At 37.3% G+C, this 26,348-nt stretch overlaps 1 protein-coding gene across 8 annotated transcripts in view; it reads right to left on the minus strand.

Moving 5' to 3' along the window:
- The window catches only part of LOC133522802 (monocarboxylate transporter 4), a 60,367-nt gene extending 36,061 nt beyond the window's left edge, over positions 1 to 24,306 (minus strand). For 4 of the 8 annotated variants that reach the window (XM_061858257.1, XM_061858259.1, XM_061858256.1 and 1 more), the window contains exon 1: positions 24,148 to 24,305. In XM_061858257.1, the coding sequence (XP_061714241.1) occupies positions 24,148 to 24,231 (84 nt within the window). In that variant the 5' untranslated portion in view covers positions 24,232 to 24,305. Of the gene's footprint in view, positions 1 to 18,228; positions 18,683 to 24,147 lie in introns of those variants that run through there. The other 4 variants (XM_061858255.1, XM_061858252.1, XM_061858258.1 and 1 more) reach the window with 2 other exon arrangements.
- Between the last annotated feature and the right edge of the window lie 2,042 nt (positions 24,307 to 26,348).

Consider the following 26,348-nt stretch of genomic DNA (forward strand, 5'->3'; position numbering starts at 1 on the left):
AGCAAACAAACGATTTAGATAACGAACACGACAAAATCCCCTAGAAAAATGCACGAACACCATCAGTCAATTTCTCCTTCTATAACACGACCTTGCTTCGGAAAAATCCCTCAACACAAAATGATCTCATCGAGTCAATAACAATGAAGTGGGCTTGATTTTAATACACCCATCAAAATCAACGATTCATAAATTTAAGAGCATTGCGTCACGGAAATCGTAATTATTTATACATATTCGGCTTGTTTTTATTGTTCCATAGTTAAGTTTAGCGAATGTTGCCGTAAAATGTTAATTCGGAACGATAAGTCGTATTTAGAAATTGTTCTAGATGTAGATCCAAATTTCTTTAAGTCTCGCGAATGTTAACGTAAAATGTTAATTCGGAACGGGCGACAATTATACCACGGCAGATTTGCTTAGATTTGTGACTATTCTATTACCCGGATTATTATTTATCTCTTATGGGATAATTTTTTTTGATAAAACTGATAGAATTTAATAAATCGGTATATGTCACTGATGTCAGTTAAGTATTAGGTACCTAGTTACCTACTCTGAATTTTAGTACAGCATTTTACTAAGATCATATTCGCATTAATGCCATCAGAATCAGCCACCAACATATTCCTATATGAAAGTAGGTACCATACCATATTCGTCATTTCATTACTTTTTCTTGCCAGCCTCTTTTCAATCTCTCTCAATTGGCTTTGCGACCCACCCACATAGGGCTGACCTATTTTTTGTACGAAACCATTGATTATCCAACTTTTTATGGCAAACGTTTTCTATAAACTGCGTATTTACGAAGTACCCAATCCCACGCGTTTGTTTGCGGAAAATAACACTTACTATACCGTGAGTTATAATATGTATTAACCTAATTTACATAGGAATTAATCTAACACGCGCATAAAGTACGTAGTGGGTACAGATAACTTCACATGTGTATCAGAAATAATATATGTAATGTATATTAACGGAATTGGTTTACTTATTGGAACTACCTACCATTAAATGTAATTGCGATCGTCACGACATTTAGATATGAAAAAAAACTTCAAAAGTCTTAAAAGTACTGTAGTACTTATAGATTTTTTTTTTAATCTACTGCAATGGTGTTAAAGTTATATAGATATGAAACATTTGTCACCCACAAGGGTGTGCCTTTTAATGAGACAGACATGCTATGATATAAATAAACCTTATACATTTTATGAATGAAACATAAGTGGTTTTACTCCTTCTCGTTTATTTGTTTACAAAGAAACGCCGGAATCACAATTAAGGTTCCTGTTTTCCTTCCGTTTCCATCTCTTTTTGCTATTTATTTATGAACCGCTAAATACCGAATATTCTTAAGACCGCTGCATCAGCGTAAAAAGTTGCTAAGCCCATTAGTATCTTGTGATATTATGGATCGCCATACCCAATCTGAAGTATTTTTTGGCGTAGATCCTAAAGTGTACAGCGCCTTCTGAGGCCGACGGACGTACCTGGACTCACGGTCATTGTCAATGTCGCAGCCTTCACGTATTAGCGTTTTTGTGGTTGGTGTCTAATAACAAAGGCTTCGTTTGGCCGTGACATATGTACTGTATTCTATAAATAATTCAGAACTACGAAATGATAATATTATAACAACAGGGTACTTATAATGTATTATAACAATCATAAAAATAGTTAGATAAGCAAGCTTCTTTTTATTATTTTAAAACTTAAAATTAACTTAAACTTAATTTAAAAGGAGTCGACTGCGGCGAATGACAACACTTTTAACATAGCAGGGAGTAAAAAATAAAGAAGCGTCGAAACGATTGCTCCAAACTACAATAGAGGCTTTGAATTATGCAAGGATCTTATCTAACTACGGAGTGCTACGGATGTAGTTCAAGCCGTACCAGGCCATAGTTATCGTTATTAATCGATAACCTATATGTTCCAGTTCCAGAAGTTTCCAGTTGTTCTTTGTCGGGAACAGAGAAACGGTTACATGTTAATACAATAGCAGTCGATATTTCTAACAATTTATCGCCTGTGCTAACACAAACGTCAATTAACTTTGTAAATCGAACGTTCAAGATATCTATCCTCGATGCAACGCTTCCTGTTCAATAGCTCGTAAATCTCGTAATAATTACATACAATATTTATCTTTCTTAGCGCCAGTTGCACCTACCATACTTAGCGACAACATCACTCAGCAACGAACTATGAAAAATCCCATATAATAAAATTTTGCGAACCGGGGGAATATAAACTTATATTCATTTAAATTAACACGATTTTCACTCATAACTTATAAAACTGAATTGGGACTCAATCGCGTACACGTTTATTATTTGACCTGATGTTTCGATTTTTCGAACGTGACATTACCACCGTGGTCACAGACAGGCAGACAGGCTGGCGGCCTCTTAACTACAAGTCTGTGTAGGTAACTAAGTATTATTGAAAACCTGAATATTATTAGTTTAATACCTACCACCGGAAAATTAATAGTAAAAATGTATCTTATTCGTTATTGTGGTACTTATATGAAGCAAGGCTGACAAGTTCAAAATTAAGTGTTGAGAGTATTAACGTCACGAATCGACTAAAATTATGAAAAAAAAAATACTTGTGAAAACGAATGCTGCATTAATCATATTTCAATAGTGTATTGGTATTAGTATAAATGAAGAAACTAATACTTAATATTATAAAGTCATTTCAGTTAGTTTAGATTTGCAGTTATCTAAGTAAATCAAACAGTAAATACCTGTTTATTCATTATATAGTATATAATATAAATACACATTAAATTACGTAACTTAAGTAGATATTGAGGCGAAGTACATTATTTATATAAATCGATCCTTTTATAGTACCTAATCTAACGATAATGTTATATTATTATGAACAGTATAGGTACTCATGGTAAATAAGTTCCCGCATTCCATATAAGGCGGAAATTTTAAAATGCGTAGCAGAAACTGACCTCCAAAGTGTTTGTGGTTTACATAACCGCTGAGACTGCGGCACTGCAAGTAAATCGTCGGGAATCGCAAGATTCCGCATTGCATGTAAGTACATAGTACAGCAATATTTTATTTTTCGCACGTTAGTTATTTATTGGCATGCCTAAGGTCACTTCTGGTTAAATTATCCTTCTAGTTTCCTCGGCACACACGTCACAATGCACAACGAAGCGCGTAAAAGAATCTGACACGACATATTTACAGAGTTCTAAGAACATGTCGTAGGTACAGTTTTCGCGTTACTGTATGTAAAATTTGCTGATCTCTAAAACATAACTTGACAGCAGAGAATTGTCATTGTCATTGGAAAAAGTAATAAAGTCAAGCCGCATTAAATGTATTTTTTTGGCTCTGCAAATACATTGTGTCGGATATTTTTTGAAGAACCTGAAACTGTTATTAAAAATAAAGCTAAAATGGCGTCTTATCACGGAATTATGAGTTAACGGAAGTTTACCTTCCGTCGACAAATCTAACACTGAAATTAATGATGGTGAATGCAGAACAGCGCTTTAACCGCGAAAATCGAAGTTCGCCAATTGCGGGCATTTTTCTCTGTCACTCTAATTACGTCTTAGTGAGAGTAAAAGAGAAAGATCCCCGCAATTTGCGGGACGGGCTCGGTTTCTCGAGACTTTTTACTAAATGTATTGGATGTTTCACTGAATTGGTTCTTAAGCAGGTTAAGAATCATTGTATTTATTAGGACAGTTAACCTAAATTGAAGTTAAATAGAAATAGGAGCACGAAATCGATACGAAAAGTAGGTACTAAAGTAAAACAAAGCAACGAAGTCTAATGAACTTTTAACACCGATTCTTGATACGGTATTAGCATTGTAATTTGGATTAACAAATAGTGTTCAACATTTATAATATTACATTAGTTATCAAACTTTACTAAGAAAAGCGAGTTAATTCCAGTCAAAAGCAATTAGGACAGATCGCTGGTAAAGCACCAAAGGGAATAATCACAATGCCCACCGAGTTTCTAGAAAAGTATCGGATATTTGTTACACAATTGGCTGAATATGCTCACAAGGAAAGTTGATATTAAATTACTTACTGACTATATTAAAATTAGAATTAAGTCTTGCTTCATACTGTAACTGTTAGAGGCAACGTCTTAAACTAACTAAGACACCGAATTATATTCAGATATATGTGAGATATGCATGATTTTTTTATTTTAATCTGTTCTTCTAAGTCCTTTAGGTAAATATCACTCAACAGTGTATAAGGCACTTATTTCGCAAGGGTCTAGTAATAATTGTACCATCCATCTCGAATTTTTAAAGACATTTTTTTTTCACGCATGGAAAACGTCAAAACCTTTCAGAATAATCCAACTAGAAAAACTAGGTCGCATATGCAGCTAGGTGACGTGTCTTTGCATCCAAATGTGTTCGCATTTCAGCCCAGAACACGCTTACTCGACTGGGTTAGTCAAGTAAATATCAGGCAAGCATGTTGTCACAAACGTTCGTAAATGTACTGAATATATGTAAGTATATACGAGTATAATCGCATACGTCAGAAGTTCAAAACTTTTAGCCGAGCCAAATCTGGTTGGTTTTCGCAAAGTAGAACTGCCACTGCTTTCTAAACAAGCAAACCCGTGTGGGAATTGAGTTCTATAGACGCCTCGTCATTGGTGTGCCTACAAGGTTATCATGGGATATGATTGCACCAAATAAACAGTAATGGCATACGTAACATAGGTCATTTTTTCTCTTCTAATAATCTGAGTACAAGAAATTAAAATTGCTTTTTTCCCATTTATCGCCTTTTCATTAACAAAACTATGTAAGTGCGAGAGAAACGCCTGTTTTATTTTTAGCGATCCAAATTTCATAGGCTTTACGATGAGTACCAGTTTGCAATAATTTGTCCTGGGCACTGCAACCACGTGCTCACAACGATCATTTCTGTAACTTTTTTTTGTGAGGATTCTGCATGTGACGCAAATCGACGACGTCAAAGCCTTTCCCTTTCACCCTGTTAGTTTAATAAGTCTGGGCAGCCGACAACGTGACCCATTGCCGACGTAAATAAATTGCAATTCTGTGAGTTCCACATATGACGCGTAGCTACTACGCCAAAACGTTTTTCAGGCTGTAGGTATGTAAGTCTGGGCCGCGTGCAATCGTGCACTGTCGATGGGCTTTAGACGGACGGAGGATTATTTTTTATTGCAATTTCCCGAGAGTCTCGACTAAGTCAAAACCTTTCCCTTTCAGACGGTGTAGTATGGACAGATTAGACACCCACCGTTACGTGCACCAATGATGTCGGGACAAACAGAAAAGGCAACAATTCTACTCGTATATAGGAATTTTACAAGAGTTCTACATGTGTCGCGTATCGACTACGTCAAAACCTTTCCCTTTCAGCCGGTGTAAGTATGGACAGCCGACATGCCCCATCATCGACGAGGCTTTAGATTAGTCCTTAGATGCGACGATTATTTTTTAGTGTTTTATAACATTTCTCCTATAACGTGTATCAACTACGTCAAAACCTTTCCCTTTCAGATGGTGTAGTATGGGCAACGTGCTCTATTGGGGCGCCCCGCACGTGATGTCGATTGCCTCTAATTGATTAGCGCCGCGCTGTCGCAAACTGCGCGAGATATTAGATTTCAGGCCTGAATGGCCGTAGCGAGCGACGTTTATATAAGCTATAGTTTGGTAATATATTTAATAGATTGAAGTCTCTAGATAGTAGGCATAGTATAAAATTACTACCTAGTTGGTTACTAAGTTCTGTTACTCGATTTGCAATCTCTTTATTTCCGTTAAAACAAATGCTACCGAAAAAATAATAAATGACATAATGTGGTGGATTTGTGAGCTATAATTATATACATAACGCTTATCTCGTCGTATCTATAATGAATTGGGGCCTAAATGAGAATCGTATCGCAGTAATTGCCTTGCACAAATGTGGGCACCCGCCAAACATAATTTTGAAGTTGCTTGAAAACCTAAAAATCAACAAACAATTTGGTTATCGCACAATTAATAGATACAATAGTACTCAGAGCTTCGATGACCGCAGGAGGTCTGGAAGACCACGCACCGTTCGGACCCCAGCTCTAATAAAGGCAGTGAAGGCGATAATTGCAAGAAACCCCGTACGGAAGCAAAAGTTGTTGGCAATACAGATGTCTGTGAAGAGAAGCTCCCTAAAAAAGTTATCAATGAAGACCTTGGACTACACGCTTACCGCAGACAAAAAGGTCATTTGCTTAATGGATGATTAAAAGACACACAAAATGGCCACCGAAAAATACTATTTACAGATGAAAAAAAAATTACCATTGAAGAATGTTGTAGCCGCCAGAATGACAGAGTGTATGCAAAAAACAGTCAAGAGGCGATTGCGGCTGTTCCGAGAGTGCAACGAGGCCATCATCCCTCTTATGTGATGATTTGGCTGGGTGTGTCATACTGAGGGCTAACATAGGTTCATTTCTGTGAAAAAGGTGTGAAAACTGGGGCCAAAGTTTACCAGGAAACCGTTCTCGACTCGAACCAATAGTGAAGCCCATTTTCGATACCGATGCCAAAATCTCGATCTCGAAATTTTATTATGTCTACAAATAGCTGTAACGAAATATCAGAGAATAATGTGATTGGATCCTTATAGTGCATTATGATACAAGTGCTGAAAATATCAGAGAATAATGTGATTAAATCCTTATAGTATAAATAATAAATAATAATAAATAAATATTATAGGACATTATTACACAAATTGACTAAGTCCCACAGTAAGCTCAATAAGGCTTGTGTTGAGGGTACTTAGACAACGATATATATAATATATAAATATTTATAAATACTTAAATACATAGAAAACATCCATGACTCAGGAACAAATATCCATGCTCATCACACAAATAATTGCCCTTACCAGGATTTGAACCCGGGACCATCGGCTTCATTGGCAGGGTCACTACCCACTAGGCCAGACAGGTCGTCAAAAGTATATTATGATACAAGTGCGGAAAATAGGAAATTAGCAACGAATCGGGATACAGGCAACACGACCGAAGGGAGTGTTTTAAATCGACCCCAGTTGCGAATTGCCTATTCGCACATGTATCGTACAACATTTTACAGCATATATGGCCCTTTAAATTTTCGACATAGTTATGTAATGTGATAATTATCGCACTAGTGCGATAAAGTAGCACCATATGTACTGTAATAGTATTTTATGCAATAGTTGTATGAGAATGGTTCAAAAAGGCGAGTGGCGAGAGTGAGAGATGCATGTTTGGAGAAAAGCACTATATAGGCCTCGGCAGGAACAGCAATTCGTGGATTTGTCATCTTTGAAATCGAAACTCATCCACGAATTGCCATTTCCCGGTCTCTGCAATAATGTACTATTAATGGGGTCGATATTTACTTTAGTACGGCTTGTGGGTTTAAAATTAAGCCGAAATGATGAATAATTATATTACAAATAATTAGGAGAAGTATTTTCAAAAAATACAATAATGTTATTCTACAAATTACCCATACTCTTAGTACACCATAGTGACGGCCTGTTATTGCACTATCTTATTCTAGAGGCACTATTTAACATAACAAGTATTACTATTGAAACAAACTCTCAGCTTTCTGCAAAGTTACTAAGCGTAAATGTGACCGGAAGTATATAAGTTTAGATATAAACTACAATTAAAATGTATTATATATATTTAAATTAATTAACTCACCATTTTTTTTATCACAATTATATTAGAACTAGAACAACACAAGCACTTCGTTGGAAAGTCAATTAGCAGTGATAAAGATATGAACTGTCTTATTCGATAAACTTATCGTAATTGAAAATCAACAGAGATGGCATAATCTTATCAATGAACTAATTATTCGATTTGCCATTGAAAGAAAATGTGCCATTTACTTTTATTACTTATTATCTATTAATATTTTATAATTTGCGTAATGCAAACTTGCATTATGAGCCTTTCCATAAATGACGCCAAAAATGTGTGTGTGTAGTTTGCACCGTGCAGGTGCACCAATTATAAAATGTAATAATGTAACCACCCTCTTCTATTGTTTTAGTTAAAATCCAATTGTGATTGTCTTTATAACATTACCTTATGTAATGAAACACAACATATCAATATCGCATTGTCCATAAGTACTATATAAGCTCACTTCACAAATGCAAAGTATTGTTATAATTTTCAAAAATATGCACATAAAAAAATTACACCGTATTTTTGGGCAATCCTGACGAATACGACATCTTATTTCACCGGAAATTAGGCACGTAACTTTAGCAAGTCTGCATCAATGGCTAAAATAAATGTATACCTACGTATGCGTTTTTAACCGAGGTTACATAACTCGGTAACTGATTATGAAATGTGAGCAAATAAAAATATATTAAGGTCTTGTTTTCAGCTGTTCCTACAGCTTTATCCGCATTACGTCAATCTGTCACGTTCAGGAATGCCATTCCAAATGCTTACCGACTGCATACGAGTCTAAAGCATAGGTGAACCAATTAAAACCGAGGGTCACCAAAAGTACCAAAACGCTCCGCTTCAAGCGAATTCGCTGGTCACTAAGTCACTAGTACGCTACTAATAGTGTCGACGGCAGTATGACCTATCAATATTTTGATAAAAACTGTCACTCAAATCTACTGTCTACTGTCAATCAAACGAAAATTGCCGTAATCATGTATCCATTGCAGTTACTGTGTTTCAACATTAAGTAAAAGTGGTTTATGAAAAACAATGTGTTGCGGCCAACGCTGCCAGTGTCAGCGAAGTCAGCATCAAGCAAATTTACTCTGAGGGAAAACCGACAGCACGCCGCCCGGCCGGTCGACCTCGGTATCGATGGACGGATGTGGAGGACACGGATTATCGCGAGCTCCAGGTTGAAGACTGGCGAGAAACAGCACAGGACCGGGTTCAGCGGCGAGCAGTCGTGTTGGAGGACAAAACACACTTTGGGTCGCTGCGCTAGAGGAGTAAGTTTTTCTTGGCCGAGGCGTAAGAGTGCTGTCCAATTAGGTTCTTATGGAAATTACACTGGTTATCTCAGCTGTTAGCAATTGATATGGGTGGAACAACTTTTTTGTGTTGTTTGGTTTGTCCAAGGGACAATAATGGCAAGGGGTAATAATAATGGACCTAGGAAGACCCTCGTAGTAGATGACCGATTATGAAAATGGTTTATTACAACAAAAATGTTTGTTTAGTAAATTTGAAGAGCATAAAATCAGGTTTTGGAAATTTGTCCTTCCCCTGGACAACTAACGCAGCGGCTTACGTGAGCGATGACTCGCGAATGCGACGCGGCGCGGCGAGGCTAGTCGCAGCGGCCCAACGGCACTCGCGTTCACAACGAGATCGCCTACGTAGGGCACTTCCATAGGTATCAAAGGATTGAATTCACCCGCGCCGCGCCGTTTCGCGTTCGTGGGTTATTCGCTCACGTAAGGCGCTGCGTAACCTTGATAACGAGTGACACTAATAAGTTGATTCACCCATCGACCGACACGCGCTGCTAACTTCTGCGATCTACTTTACATTTATATTGCAGCAGATAACACCTGTGCCCTATCAGCTAAGCCTGGCACTCATGTAATGCACAGGGATTAATGCATAACAACGATGTGGAAACGCATATATAATTAATTATAGTCATCTTTGACGTGCTTGAAGAATGTTTAGAAGAATGTAAATAAACAAAACCACGAGACTCGGTTATTAAGCCAATTACATAATGCTGTAGCTGCTAAAGGTTATGAAGGTTGACTACATTGGTTCAAAAACAGTAAAGAACAAACTAAGAGCTCTTAATTGTAAAAAAGCGGCCAAGTGATAAAAGTGGCCCATGTAGGGTTCCGTACCATTTATGACGTATAAAAAAAAACTACTTACTAGATCTCGTTCAAACCAATTTTTGGTGGAAGTTTGCATGGTAATGTATATACATCATATATTTTTTTTAGTTTTATCATTATGTTATTTTGGATGTTACAAGGGGGGGGGGGGGGGGGGGGGACACATTTTACCACTTTGGAAGTGTCTCACGCGCAAACTATTCAGTTTAGAAAAAAATGATATTAGAAACCTCAATATCATTTTTGAAGACCTATCCATAGATACCCCATACGTATGGGTTTGATGAAAAAAAAAATATTTGAGTGTCAGTTCTAAGTATGGGGAACCCCCAAAATTTATTGTTTTTTTTTTCTATTTTTGTGTGAAAATCTTAATGCGGTTATGCGGTACAGAATACATCTACTTACCAAGTTTCAACAGTATATTTCTTATAGTTTCGGAAAAAAGTAGCTGTGACATACGGACGGACAGACAGACAGACATGACGAATCCATAAGGGTTCTGTTTTTTTCCATTTGGCTACGGAACCCTAAAAAGGACTGGTGGTGATAATAGGTAATCGTGCCGTCAATAAGAGAAAAATTAAAGTCACATGTTGTAGGTAAAGAGAGCAAGCCATTTTTAGTCGAGATTGTACCGGTTGGGAGTGTTTGGACCGAAATCCAATAAACTTTGATTGGAAATTGTATTTTTGCAATGCAAAAGTCCAAACCTACTGCTTGAAATATACAGACGTCACACATCCAATGAGATGAAAGTAAGAACAAGAAATCATGGTCTTAATCCAGCAGTTGATAAGCCAACTCAAACGACCAGATAAGTAATAAATATGAAAGATAATATTAATCAAAACTAACAAGGAGATTAAGCAAATCAGTTTCGTCATAAAGGATGAACTTAATGTGTTGGTCGATAGAAACAACTTATTCATTCGAGTGAGTCAATGTCAATAACATTAAAGTAACATTATGTATGATCTATTAAACCTTCTCGCCACGTGTCAGTGTCATGTTCAAAACGTGACCTATCTAAACGGAAGCATAACATGCATGTTTATGTGATAAAAATAAATAAAACTGTAAGCAACATCAGGTGTGATGAGGTATTTACCTTTTAGCTATATGAGTAAAGCACTTTAGAGTCTCTGTTTGTTTAGATAACAATGAGTGCAAACACTGATGCCCTAATCCAGAATATTTCATAATAGTTTCTGTCACATGGCATTTCAGTGTCCAATGTCTATTGTGCCACTGTAGTCTAGTCTTTACTAACTAAACTACCAAAAAAGAAGTAGTTAGCAATGAACTCAAGTACTGCCACGAAAATTAATATTGCTTCCGCAAACTTGCCCGATGCCTTCCGATACGTGGGCAAGTTGATACATCAAAGTTTTGACGTTGAATCCGAAAGATCAATAAGCTGTGGTAGGGTTCTATTTGTAGCCGTACCCCCACTTCTCATGTTCTTTCCCCTCAGAGTTACGAGCTCTTTTGATCCTTCAGAATCAACACGTTTCACAATCTATATTTTAAAGAGCTGATTATATCAATAGGCTCTTACCTGCCGCAAATAAGACTACTCAGTTATCACCCATTTTAACTTTATCAGATGTTTACTAAAGAACAGCAATGGTGGATCTTTTGAGATAACGCTGATTTATAACTCGACGAAGATCATTCCAAAGTTGCTTATTCTATGGACTACACTAGAAGATCACAGTGACGGAGGCTTTCAATATTTCTTGAGAGTTATTTCTAAGAGTTGTGGGTTAAATTCTCTCAAATTTGCCTAGCCGGTGGAAATTTAGTTATATGAACGACTCGATACAGTTTGTCCGGGTGGTCAAGTCAGTCGCTTCTGAGCCATGTGCGCAAAGAAAGAATATAAATATAAGTAAATCGACGGCGGAGTCTGTCAAGGAACGAGGGAAAGGGTTAAAGACACTTCCTTTCATAGAGAGCCATCAAAGAACTGTCCCCAACCCTTTTCCACTATTTATATTTCTAGAAAAGATCCACGAAATGTGCTCTATGGCTACACCTGCTCCTAACTTACAGAAGGAAACAAACATAAGATCTGCAAAAAATACTTGATCACGAAACTGACAAATCATTAAATGAAACTTTAAGAACTTCCATGGCATTGAATTTAATAACCTTCTCATTTGTTCAATGGCATAGGTAGCACGCTACTATCGATTATAGTTTAATAATTCAAGCCCAACAGCTGCGAAGTCCGCCTTTAGTGGTCTTTGTTGAGTGACAATAGGTTACAGTTTTCTGTATCAGTGATACCTCGTACGTTCAACATGTTGTCCTCTACAGAGTTTCCGCAGTAGCCTTGTGAAAGTTTAAAGGCATGGCCATTGCCAATGACACTTGTTATTAGTGTGATTATGGGACTTTGAGCCGTTAGTTTAATGATCTATCGAACGATTACTGGCACCCTTCATAGTGTGTTTCATTTATACGACCTTCCACAAATTTGCTACCCCTAATGAGTTTTTTAATGTTTCAATTATATTTGTATATATGCCTTGAATATCAGCTCTTGAATTAAAATCGATATTAAGAAAACAGCTTGGACTTAGGAGACTGCTGTGGATAACTGCACCTAAAGATTCAACCGCGAAGCTAAACTACTTTAATGTACAAGAAATGAAAATCACTAAAATGTGTAATAGTAAAGTCTACACCCTACAACTGCCTCAATAAGTCATATCAAAAGAGAGGCTAAATGACTATCAAATAAAAATGGCCAACAATTTTATTAATCATGTTTTACGCGCATGCATCTAGTTGACAGCCAAATGGAATGCCCAGGAATCTAAATGCTTGCCAAGCTATTACGACCGTTTGAGTGAGGCGCGCCAGTATAGAAGTACTCTCTGATTACGCAGTTATGACACGGATCAAAGTTATACTGGTCTTATTCGTGTTAAAGCTCGGTATATGTTGGTAATGTAGGGCCAGTTGATTGTGATGTACGCTTTCCGCTCAATGATAGTGAGTCGCGACGTGGTTAGACCTGCGCGAATCAATTTGATGAACTACGAGCTCGTGAACAATGGGGTGAGGTCAACTAGAGGCAATAATTAAAGCGAGTTACGGTAGTTTGGCCAAGGGGGTCGAAAATTGTACGAGACAGAATATAAGAATATGTATGCCAGCGTATGAATAAAAATATGCTAGCTAAACAATGTCCTAAAAGAAGACGCAATATCGCCCAGGTTGTGGAACTTGTGGAGTGCCAGGAACAAGCCACTATCGCTCTTGTATTTTCGTGCGATAGAGAAGCAGATAAAGAATTTCGATTTTTTTCTTCGCAGTAAGGCCTCAGATGTGCAATCGAAACTCGGTGCTCTAACTGTAAAAAATAGCATAATGTTTACCCCGAATTGGGATAGGTAAATACTATACAATGAAGGTATTTACGAGTAGTTTTTAATTTGTTACTTAATGTCGGCGGCAACGGCAATGGCTGCTTCTGATGCTGTTTTCTTTCTGTATTGATTTTTATGGTGGTGTGCAATAAAGAGTTGCGAAACAATTTATTTGTGTAATAGAATCGAGTCACATACTCACTGTATTCAATCGACATTGATATGTTTATGATCAATTTAAAAATATTCATAGGAAGTAGAAGGCTCCAAAGGGTTTCTGAATACTTTATTTTAGCGAATTTAAGCTAGGAAATTACGGTTAGTTTATTATACAATACAAAATTCATTTTCCTACTCCTCTACTGTTATCTGTCATTTATGCATTCATTAACACGAATATCAGAACATACATAAAAGATTTCAAGAAAAGTCTATATTGTCTATTCCTCATAAAAGCTCTTGTGCTTTTATAAGCTATAACGTTACTGCGATTAATGGCTACCAACCTAACAAAACCAAAACGAATAGTTTTAAACTAAGTGCATTGCTGCCAACTTAAAAAATATTCATTTGGTTGCATAGTAAAAACAATTACTTCATAAGTCAGAAACACGCATGTGACACCCGTAATATAGCAACACCCATAGACTACGAAGACCGCTTAGCGTTGCTTGTTAGTCTCCGTAGGCTACGGTGGCCAAAATTGAGAAAAAACTGTCCAAAAAATTAATTTAGTAAGTAGCAAGTACCAGGGCCTCATGAGTTACGAAGAGGTGTCGCCGACCGGCCGGCCGCGGCCCGGGGCGGGCCGGGCGCGTAACAAGGGATGCTCGCGCGTCTTGGCTATATACTTTTGCTGTAATTTGTTTACCTAAATTAAGATTTATTTTTGTTGACTCGTAGGAAAAATATTGTATGCAACGTTGTATAAGTAGGTCAAAAAATTCTCGTGGCGTATTCCTTTACAATGTTCGCCTACGCCTTCGGCTCCGGCTCACATTGTAACTCACGCCACTCTCCTTTTTTGACCCTTCTTATACAACTGTTGCATAAAATACTATTATAGATCGCTACATATTTTGTCTCGTGTACTAATATTTAAATTACATTATATATCAATATCACGGCGGTTTGGCGGAGGGGGCGGTGTCTTTTATGGGATGCGACATGTGTTAGTACATTTGCTGCATCCCATCTAAGACACACGGTTAAGGCCGCGGGTTCAGCGGCAGAAATTGCCGCCAAAAATAAGCGTGCCAAGTACTCCGGGTTACAGGGGGCGTACGATTTTGTGCCCATTGCTGTCGAGACAGCCGGACCCTGGTGCAGCGAGGCGTCCGAATTGTTCAGGGAACTGGGTCGGCGGCTAAGGGAGAGGGGGAACGATCCCCGTTCTGGGTCTTGGCTTGTCCAACAGGTCTCCATCGCCATACAGCGTGGCAACGCTGCGAGTGTGATGGGGACTTTTGGACAAGGCATGTCACAGGACGGGCTAGTTAAATAATTGTAAGTTTGTGTTTATATAGCGGTGCTTGTTTTTTTTTTTTTTGTAATAGTAGTGTTTTATTTAAGTTTTTTGTGTAATGACTCAATATTAAGTTTAATTTGCGAAATAAATGTTAAATTATTAAAAAAAATATCACGGTATTTAACATTCATTTTACGACTTCCTCCGCCTGATTTTAGCGTTACAGCGTAACAGTTTTATCGTAATAGATAATCGATAAGGATACTCGGCTCCCTAATTTAAAAAATGACGTAGACCCTAGGTAGACCCTAGTATCCGCAAGACTATTATTCCCAGCGGCTCGCCTGATTTTCAGCCACTAGAGTTATTTTATTATGGTATATAAATTGGAAGAAAACCCAAATTAGCTCTGGTTTCCCTACACAAATTTTTGACGTGCCGCCATCGCCACTGCTAGGTAGATATTGTTTTCCAAAGCCAACTGCCGTATTTTTCAACTCAGAGGGCAAGCTCAACGTACATTCGTAGTTTTATGCAATGTGTTCGTTATTTTGATTCATTTAAGAATAAGGAAAAACAATTAAACTAATGATGTATGGGTATGACAGTAGAGTATGCTAATGTAATGAGTCCCGGCACTAGCAATTAACAAATTGTGTGTATCCTATGAGACTGACAGCCACTCAAGAGCATGAAAATTCAACATTTTGGTGATAACCAGAATCAACCGCTGTGGCAGCATCCTACTTGTCATTCAAATTGGAATTGCAATGAGGTAGCTAAATACATATGTCTAGTCTAGTTATTTAATACATAACATATAGGAGTATATTAATTCAAATTTCCTTTTTTTCCGTATTTACGTGAAAGAAAGTGCCTGGACTGCCTTCTCTAGGCTTACCTACTAATCATACAAGATGTAACAAAAATAGTGGGGATCCGTTTAACGGTATATTGGGTGTACGCGCAAATTTTTTGGCCTTGTTTTTTTTGTGTCAAAAAATTTTTTCTACTACTTTTTCCTAATCAGAACACGATACTGAATATGCCCTTAAACGGGTCCCCACTATTTTTGTTAAGTCTTATTATGAAAATTTTGTTAAGACATTATTATTATTTTGGCAAAACATGTGCTGTGATTAGTTTGCCTACTTCTGAGGATTTGCACATGGTCAACAAATTAGTACAATTAAAAACAGAACACACATTAACTTTATTAATGAGGTGATTGATTAGGTTCTGAGAAAAACTTAATACATGAACCCATTAGTCCCTAAACCGCCTACCTATTCATAAAAACCTAGTCCTCATTTTCCTCTCTGGATACCAACATTATTAAAAATATTTTTACACAGTTTGATGTATATCATCCACAGCTATGCCCCCATGTTCTTATTTATTAAAATCTTTAGTTATTATAAAAGATAGGAGCATTTAAAAATTTATATGAATTCTGTCTTTCACTCCTAAATTTTAGACAAATAAAAAAATCGAAAAAAGTCAAACATAGGGGCATAGCTATGGGTAACATATATCAATATATGTTAAAACATTTATCATAATGTCAATATCCAGAGAGGAAAATGGGGATTATATTTGTATGTAGAAACGGCCGTGGCCTATCCTCTTAAATCTTTATTAAGAATTAAATACAAAAATGGCTCCTGCATTACTTTATTCTTATTGGAAAAAGGGTACAACATTCAGTGTTCAAAATGACTAATGTATCACTAAATTAATACTATGTAGTTATCACAACTTTAATGGGGTCAATATGATAACTTAGTGGGGTAATTAATGGCTGTCATTGTTTAAATTTATATTTTAAACTTGATGGTTCTATTCTGAACTAGACAGACAGACAAACTTCAAATCACTTTATTAAAGCTGCTGAGAAGGAGCCGGAAGCTATTTTGATGAGGAAGTAAGGTGCACTACCTTACGTACATGAGAATGAGTGAGGATAGGATGAAGATATGACAATTAGATAGACACTGAAACATCAATTATATAGACTTAGTTTGGCAGCATGCTCCCTTTACTGTTTTTTTTTTTATGTTTCTGTGGGAATCTACCAAATCCTACACCAGTTGCAAAATGTTTGTTTGTTTTTATTTAGATTATAATTCTTGTATGTATGTTAGTCAGTAAGGTATGTATCTATGGGCCTTAGTTGCACGACAATAAATATCTTATATTGACATTTAATATAGTCCTGTCTATAACTGACGGCAAGCCCTATGAATTATGCAAATCTGGCATACTATATCTACTATTATGCAATGAAATATTATAAATGTATGTTAATCACAGTGCTACCATTCAGGGCCAAGGATAATAGTGATGAATCTAAGATTCATAATGCAGCATTTGTTGCTTTGAATGTTGAATACAAACTGCTACATTAATTACTGCATTTGTAGAGGTTTATTACACTAGGATAAAATTTACAAAAAAAATACAGCAATGATAGATAGCTTTAGAGATATTTATTAAGTTATTTTAAAAGGGTATTTAATTGATAAAAAAAAACAGGCACATGGAACAAATAAAATTATTTTATGAAATATTTTTTGATTTGTTTTTTCTACCATCGGTGATTACTTTTTCTTTAGCATATGATATATAATCCAGTTTATAATAGGCATTTTTATTCTCATATTGTATTAATAATTAGTTGTTATTATTATGTGCAATTTGGCTCATTTTAGCAGATACATAAAAAAATACTTTTGTCACATCATGGCAATATACACTGTCCAGAAGTCTGCTAAAACTGTTCATGAATTAAGTTTAACAGCCTTTGACTGGACATAGCCAAGAGCAGCCCATAGATTATTGAGGAATAAAAAAAGACTAGCAGATTTTAGTATAAAAATTACAAAACCAATGTTTACAGTATATAAGATTATATTTAAAAGTGTATAAATTAATGGTTTCATACAAGGCATTTATTTATTTATTCGTATGGCATTTACAGAGTCGATTAATTTTAAATTATAATACAATATGTAAGTTCTTCACCCATTGGACAGCATTTGCATTAGGTGAGTGAAGATCTAGGGCCTCTCCAACAAATTTCGGTATCGGGTAATTATGTGTAAGATACTTAACAAAAAAACATGTATAGCAACCAAATGAATATCAAAACCACATAATTACATTTATATGAGATACCTTTGTTATACATATGATAGTTAGTCTTTTGTTTGTATGAACCATCATCATAACAATGCAAACATATTCAGTATGAGGGCCTGTTCTTATTGTATCCCTCAAATATACTGCTAGCCGTTCTAATCGTGACGGTTTTGTATTGTTATTTGAATTCTACCAAGGCTATAGGGCTACATAAGACCAAAACAAACATAGCTAACAAAGAAATAACCTCAAATTGTCTATTTTTAGCCACAACAGCAATGAAGAGCTCATGCAAATTTTGTTATTGATAAAATAAATTTGCTCACCCTAGAGTACGTTCTCAGCCGATTGATTCTTGGATTTGATGGTATATTCTGAAGGGACACCTTAGACATTGTCGATATTCACAATCTGCTCACGAACGGAACAAAAAATAGAATCTTACACACCACACTGTTGGCACTGAACGCTATTTAACTACATCAAAACTCGACCAAGTTCAAGTGGATTTGAAACCAAACAATTTTAATTTTGACAACCCCGAAGTAATTATCACGACCCCATAATTTATACACTTATGGTAAAATTGGATTTAAAAGAATTTTATTGTAATTGTCTTAATATATCTATGTTATTATTAATGCTTTAAATATATAACTAAAACAGTATAATAACGAGTAGAATTATGACAGATGAGTTCTGTCTGTAGCGTTTTGTTCGCAGTAAAACTGACAACGTATTGAAATCGGCTACTTCATGCGCCGTTCGACACACGACTGTCAGACGCTCGCGCTATTGCCACGCACGTTCGGTTCCGCGCCAAAATATTGTTTTTATTATGTTTGCTATGTTTTGTTTGAATATATTAATAATTAATCAAGTTTTTAAACGAGCCGAACGGAATGATACCAATGTTTTCGTTACGTACATGAAGTTTAATACAATTGTAGGTACATATGTATGTAAATACTTACCCGTCATCATGAATATGTTTTAAGTATAAAAAGTAACTTTACTGTAATAACTTTATTGTATGTAATACACCTACCATCGAATAAGTAATCAGATTATCTACAACATTGTATGTAAGTACTACCTATACCTAATTGGTGAATTAGTCTGAACTCTGAAAAAAAGCCATTTATGGCGAACGAACGAAACGAATAAATGGAAGCCAGCGCGCCTACATTTTTTTTAAATTTCCCGCTTTTTGCACTTACAGAAATGGCATATGGCTTTACAGGCTATAGTAAGTATGTTCCCCACCATGAATTTAGAGTCTAACCACGATAAGTTGGCAGCGTTTGGCAGCCCAGACAGAGCAAGTGTTATTTTAAACCTCAAAGTTCTATGAAATTATGACGTTTACTTTACACTTGCACAGACTGGGCTATCAAAATCGCTGTCGAGAATAGAGGTAAAATAATATAGAGGAGAAGTGGGGAGGGGGGAGATGACCGAACGAGATGCTCTTACGGAACTTTCAGTAGGAGTAGCAGAGAAAGCGTTGTTGATTGTCCTTGTCATTTCTGCCTACTTCTAAAAAGTACTAAGTGATGTAGACGTTTTTTGTTGCCCACCGTTTTCATGATGGGTAACAAACAATGAATATTTTTGGTATGTTGTCAGGAACGTTAAAACGTGTTTTTAATTTTGTCGCACTGTGTATGTTCTGTCCCTCACGGGCGCATGCGGTACACATCTACATACACGATCCTAACATCTATGCTGCCAATTTATCTTGGTCTGACTCTAGTATGGTGTAATGACCCAAGCTGATTTTTACTCTTTGGTATTTTAGAACATTTTAAATAAGAAAATCACTTATGTCATTAATTTTATTGCCACAGAAAAGTCTATACAACACATGCATATATTTATTATAAATTGAGATTATTTTATTGGCGACGAGATGTTATCAGCCACAAAGCGCGCTATTTCTTTTTTAATATTTTTTTTTCTCATCCCAAACTTGATAGGTCGTGCTGGTAGATGGACAGGTACTGCTCCTGGTTTTATGTGAATGTTTACAAGGTAGTTTTCAACTTTTGCCAAGCTTCCCGTCTATGGAAGGTAGAGGCAAGGAACAGAAACTCCTTAGGCAGAATTGTTGCAAAAGTGTCCAGCTGTCAGCTATAAATAATAGTTCCAAATCACTCCAGAGTAGCGCTAGAGTAGCTAAGAACCTAGGCGTTATTGACGAAATGAAGTGCGCTGTCTATGATTAGATTTTTTTCTCAAGTACCTATTCTAGGTATTGTAGCGCCACCTATTTATGGTTTTTTATCGGACACTTTTTGGTATATGGAGATTCTGTTCCTTGCCTCTACCTTCCATATTCCCGTCGAAAAGTGGTTTATATCTGTCAATGACTTGTTGTAGAGTCGTCGGCGTTACGTTTTTAATGGAGTACACGGGTTAGGTGAACTCCATTCCGACGGTCTCACTCCATTCTAACCCAAAAAGCATCTCATCTGCGTTTCATGACAACTAGGGGAACAATCTTCTGTTTCCCCTCGACTTCCACCGTCACGTTGGTGAGACCCTCTGATTTGAGTTTGAAGTTATGGTACGCTTTTAATTTAGGAGCTTCGTCAATGTTGGAGCACCTATTTGCCGCCAAAGGGATGTGCTTATGATCGAGTACGCTGATCCCGGGTCCCAGTCCATAGTACAGCGTTTTCCGTTAATAATAACATTTATTTTCTTACAGTCTCTGTTTCGTGCTGGAGCGACGTTGCATACTAGATCGTCTTTAGTGTCACTGTCGTCTGAAGAATAGTCATTCGTGTTAAAAGACGATCCTGTGGTGTTCGTTACACGTTGTGTTTTGTACCCGGGTACTTTAGGTCTGTTTTTGATTAGGTATGCTCGGTTAGTTTTAATACAGCAGCTTTTGTAGTGTCCTTCTGTGCTTTCTTCGCATATGTGTCTCCTAGCTGGACAATTTGTTAAATTATGTTTATCGTGCTTGCCACAACGTAGACATTAACTGGAACGTATTTTTCGGGGGCTTCAGTAATTCGTTGCTTCTTGTTTGTCAGCTTTCTTCTTATTCTTACGTTAAACGTTACGTTTGTTGATAGCGTGTCGTTTTCGGCTTGTTCTCGTGATTGTGCGATTGAAAATAATGTGGCGAATGTTACCTCGGTCGTCTGTCTGTGTTAAGGCCTATCGCAAAGCGATCACGAAGCTGGCGCTCTAGTAGTTTGTCGTCGTAACCGCAATCTATGCTCAACGCTTTAAGACGGTTTGTGTAATGTTCTATGGACTCATCATTTTCTCTAATACAACTCCAAAATTCTACGAGTATCGCGTTTTCTTGACTCGGTATAAGTCTAAGAGCTTTGTACGAATGTCGGTGTATGTGCTGGTTTCAAAGTTGGGGTTAAGTGCTTTCTTCAGACTATTATTTGTGTCTACTGCGTGTATTGAGCACTTAGCTTCAAAAAAATCGATGTAGTCACTCATCATGTAACTGTAGGGGTTAAATTTGTCCATATTAAAAGCTTTTAGAATATCGACCTTGTTAGGCTGTCCTTGTGCAGTAAGTAGTTTTAGCGCTCGTCACGCTGCTATCTGCCTATGAGGGACCTGCTTCCGTCCGTGTTGCTGAATGTGTAAATGCTATAATGTATTTTTAAAATTTGTTCCTGCTGTGCTTGCTGTACGCTCAGGAACTGAGCGAATTGTTCGGTGTCCATTTCGTCGCCAATAAATTTAGACGACATATTTTGCACCTTTGGTCTCCCAGAAATAATTGTATCTGACAACGGCCCACAATTTACAACATAAGAATTTAAACAATACTGTAAAAATCAAGGCATTTTGCATATTAGATCTTCACCTTACCATCTAAGAACCAATGGGCTCGCGGCGTTCCGCGAACACGTTCCTCGTAAGGACTTTTAAATCAAGATTTGCACCCGGCACAGAGCCCCAACACCAGCGTTTAAGAGAGTTTTTGTTCACGTACGGGATCACACCCCATAACATTACGAGCAAATCACCAGCGGAAGTAATGTTGTACTTATTGTCAAATATTCGACCAAATAAAAGGAGGGAATTACAGTACAAACAAATAAAGATCAATATTGAAACTACAACGAATAAACCAAATTATGCACCCGGTAGTCCAGTATACCATAGAACTCGGCTTGAAAAGTTGTGGCAGCCTGGAATTATAGCCGAGCGCAGACATCGCTACTCTTACATTATTTCGACACCAAATGGAGACGTCATCATAAGGCGACACGCCGGTCACATAGGACCTCGACTGAAATCGCCTAATAACTCTCCAAATCACCATGAACCATCTCCTTCATCACCCCTAACATATATGTTTCGTACGCCCGATGCCACTTCGAGTCCTGGACCGTCGCAAATCTCATCCGCCACTCTTAACTCCACCCTGATGAGCCCTCCACACTACAGTTCTCCCACTCCTGAAGGTTCATCACACATAGGAAATACGAGTAACAGAAGCCTGTTACCTGATCCAGATCCTGTATCTACATCGGCAAACCCTACAACGCAGCACCGTAGTCAGCGGGCAACCAGACCACCTCGGAGAGTCATAGAAGAGATGTGATCAGGGATGGGGAGAGAGTGGAGAGACGAATCAAACAATCTAGATTAGTATTTTTTATACATTTTTTTTTGTATGACTATATTTTGTGAAATTTTTAGTATTCAATTTGATCTATGAATTATATTCATTAGTATTATATATGGAATAATATTTACAACATCAATAAATTGCTCTGATAATTAGATTAAGATAATTATATGTAATACTGTCTTACTATTCATAAGTGCTTGTTGCTAGGCCTACATGAATAATAGTACATTACGATACAAGTGCGAAAAATAGGAAGTTCGAAACGAGTGGCGATAAATTAAAACACGACCGAAGGGAGTGTTTTAAATCGACACGAGTTGCGAATTACCTATTCGCACATGTATCGTACAACGTTTTACAGTACATATGGCCCTTTAAATGTTCGACACAGTAACGTAATATGCTACTTCTCGCACTAGTGCTATAAAGTAGCCCCATATGTACTGTAAAGTATATTTGAATTGAATTGAATTGAATGTAATGACCTTTTTACTCTTTGGTATTATAGAACATTTTAAATAAGAACATGACTTATGTCATTAATTTTAAAGAAAAGTCTATACAATACGTGCATATATTTATTTTAATTTGAGTTTATTTTATATGGTTTATAAATGAATAACGGATTCAATAGCATGTGCAATCCGCGTTTGCGAACGCGTTAGAACAACTAATTTGTTTATCAAGCATAAAAGTTTGTGAGCGGTAGGTATGTACAATTTTTTATTTATTTTGGGGCCTGTTTCACAATGTCCAAGTAAAGTCCTGAATAAGCTACTTGCCACTTATCTAACGAATAAAGCCATCGTTGGCGTGTCACAATTTTCGAATAAGCTTGACTGGTAGTTCAGTTAATTTATTTGTTAATTAGCTATCCGATACTTAGGTACTTTACTTAGGAAATACTACAAAAGTATATACTGTCATTTATCTTTAAATACACATATTTTACGTTCCTCGTATTCGAAATGAAGAGTAGAGTGTTTAACTCGGGTGAAAGGCACCATTTCAGTCTCCTGCTATTGGCGCTGACTGCGTTCGAGCACCAACATGACAGCAAAAGACCTACCTCGTCATAAACGAGTGCCTTTCATCCCTTGGTTAACAATTTATAATTATGACCCTCCAGGGCTGTTTGTTGTATTGTTCTTTTGTTGTGGTACACTGGTACATCTTTTGTATTGCATTTTTAATATGTTTATATGACTGTGTGGTTTCTAAATAAATACATTTTGTGCTCGAAAAATACCTGATTTCTAACATCCAACATACTGATACCAAGGTCGAGGCAACTCGACAAAAAATATATGAAACATCCCACTAGTTCCCACAGGTATAATCCAATTTTCGCGAACGTTAGCATTTTAGCAATTGCTTTTAAGTGTAGAAATTTTGAGAATTATTTATAAGAAAACAGTAACCGGCCCTAAGTCTGTTATAAAGTTACAGTGCCAGGATTTGAACGCCTTATATTTTTCTCACTGTTAGTTCACGTACAGAAACAATGACACAAGCGTAGGCGTTCCAAACATTTCATCACAGTCTGCGTCAAATGCGGAAAAAAGCAGCTGGCCAAAACGATTTGGCCACCGGTCGCATTTTGATTTTTAAAATTAGAACTCACCAGCGAACTCTCCGTAGGGTTGACACGGATGCGGGGCTCATCGTCCTCATCCTCGACGGCCTCGGCGCCGGCAGTCTGGCCCATCGTGTGAGTTAGGGCCGGCTGCGCGGCCGCCCGCGCGTCGCTCGCGCGTCCACTGCCGCACCGCGGGCCAAATGCACGGCCCTACAGCCGGAGGGTGTCGATAATGGGGGTTGGACACGATCGTCTCGACATCGGTGAGTCGATTATTTATTACGGGTAAGTGCACTTTTCTAAAGTTGCTTAGTTTCGCCATGCCGCATCAGGAACTTTAATAATTGTACGGTGCTTAGTTTAATAATTGTTTAGTGCCGTCCAACCAGCGTTCAAATGTCAAATAGAATGTTTCATTTAAGATTTAAACCTCAACTTAGCAGAACTAAAGTAATTTTACATGACAAAATAAAGATTGATACAATCGTCTCAATCTTAATAAAATAATAAATCGAAGCCAAACACGGTAATCGATATAATATAATAATAAGATATTGTGCATGCCGTCCTTTATCGCCTAAAATATTTAGTTGTTGCTTTCTGACTAAGGGCCGATCGCAGAGAACTGTTCATCAAATTCACCGCGTCATCGTTGAAATGATATTTTATGAAAAGTTTGACAATACTCTATTGGGTGATAACTACCGCCACAAAACTTACCGTTAACTAGTTCGTTATTATACGTGGTGGTGCAACCCACCTTAAATTAAAAGGTAATAAAACATACCAAACCAAACAAAAGTTATCCACCTATATCGACAGCGATGGGCGCCGCACTACGCTCCAGGCGGTCGATACAGCGGGCGCACGCTCTCAGCTGGGACCTCTGACAGTTCCAACTCGAAAACAAATCCGATCCGTGCGATTTTCGTTAAGGGTAAACGATGAAGATAAATACGAGGAGGACACAGCGCGCTTATCTGTACGACTATTGTGTAGACTTATTTAACCATCAATCATTTTAACGTGTATACTGATGTATACCATACTCGCGAATCCTTTGATATAGAATAATATATTATGTTACTGTTATCTCCTCGCTCCTCGCTGATGGGAATGTATAACAAAAAGATGTTAATCCTCCCAAAAAAATTTGGTCACTGCTTTAAACTAACAATCTACATATAATATTGGATACTTTTACTATGTATGTACGGTCGAGGAAATTGATTCTTTAGCAATTTGCGGTTCAAGTAAATTTTGTTGTACATACTTATACTAAGAGCTGTCTAATGTAAAGTGAACCGCAAACTGCTAAAGAATCAATTTCCTCGACTGTACTATGTTGGACTGGTGATAAGGCAGTTACAATCCGAACGTATCGGGTTTAAACCCCGGTTCGAAAGCATTCGAGGGCAAGCCAGCTGCGCGTGCTACGCCGTAGCATCATTTTGCAATGTAGCAAAAAGCGTAGTGAAAGTGCTTTCTTGATGCATATAATAAAGTGGAGTTCAGTAAAAATAGCAAACAATGTAAACAAATACATATGACAGATTTTGTTAGCATTTGACGTATAACCTAAAAGTTTTACGATACTTGTTTTCATTCAAATATTAATGATTAACAAATATTTTTACAAGTAATTGATATAAATAAAAGTTTTAAGTATATAAACTCTTGATAAAATCATGCTTGTCCACAAAAAGAAATTAAGGTAAGTACGAGTATTACGAAGAAGTTAAGGTAAATTGATTTGTTTACATTATTTTTCTCATCCTATAATACTTTACTTATAGAGATGCGAAAATCCCTGTTAATACTAAGCTTTTGATAACGTAGCATTCACTCATTAGCAGTTGTTTTTATGCAGGACTGCAGGAGGGTGAATGTCTATTGCCCTGATCACACGTATCGAGTTACCGACCCGAGTACAGTGGCGAGACAGTGCCTCGGCCGAGTGCTCGGTTCGTGTGTACTTTGTGACGTGTCCTCGGCCTACTCGGTACTCGGTCCGTGTACTCGGACCAGCAAACTGACGAGCATGTCACTCAGAACTTGTTTCGTGCCGAGTCCTTTCAACATACCCCGCGCCGACCACACGTTACTTGCCACTAGTCTTCGGCGAGTGTCGATTTTTTTTCTTTTTGCTAGTCATGTTGACAGACTGGCGAACAACTGGTGAATCTCTCGAAAGTGAACTGACTCGCCAGGAAAAGCAAAATGCGTGTAAACACCTGCTCACCCAC

This window comes from Cydia pomonella, chromosome 11 (assembly GCF_033807575.1).
Source record: "Cydia pomonella isolate Wapato2018A chromosome 11, ilCydPomo1, whole genome shotgun sequence".
NCBI classification, from domain to species: Eukaryota; Metazoa; Arthropoda; class Insecta; order Lepidoptera; family Tortricidae; genus Cydia; species Cydia pomonella.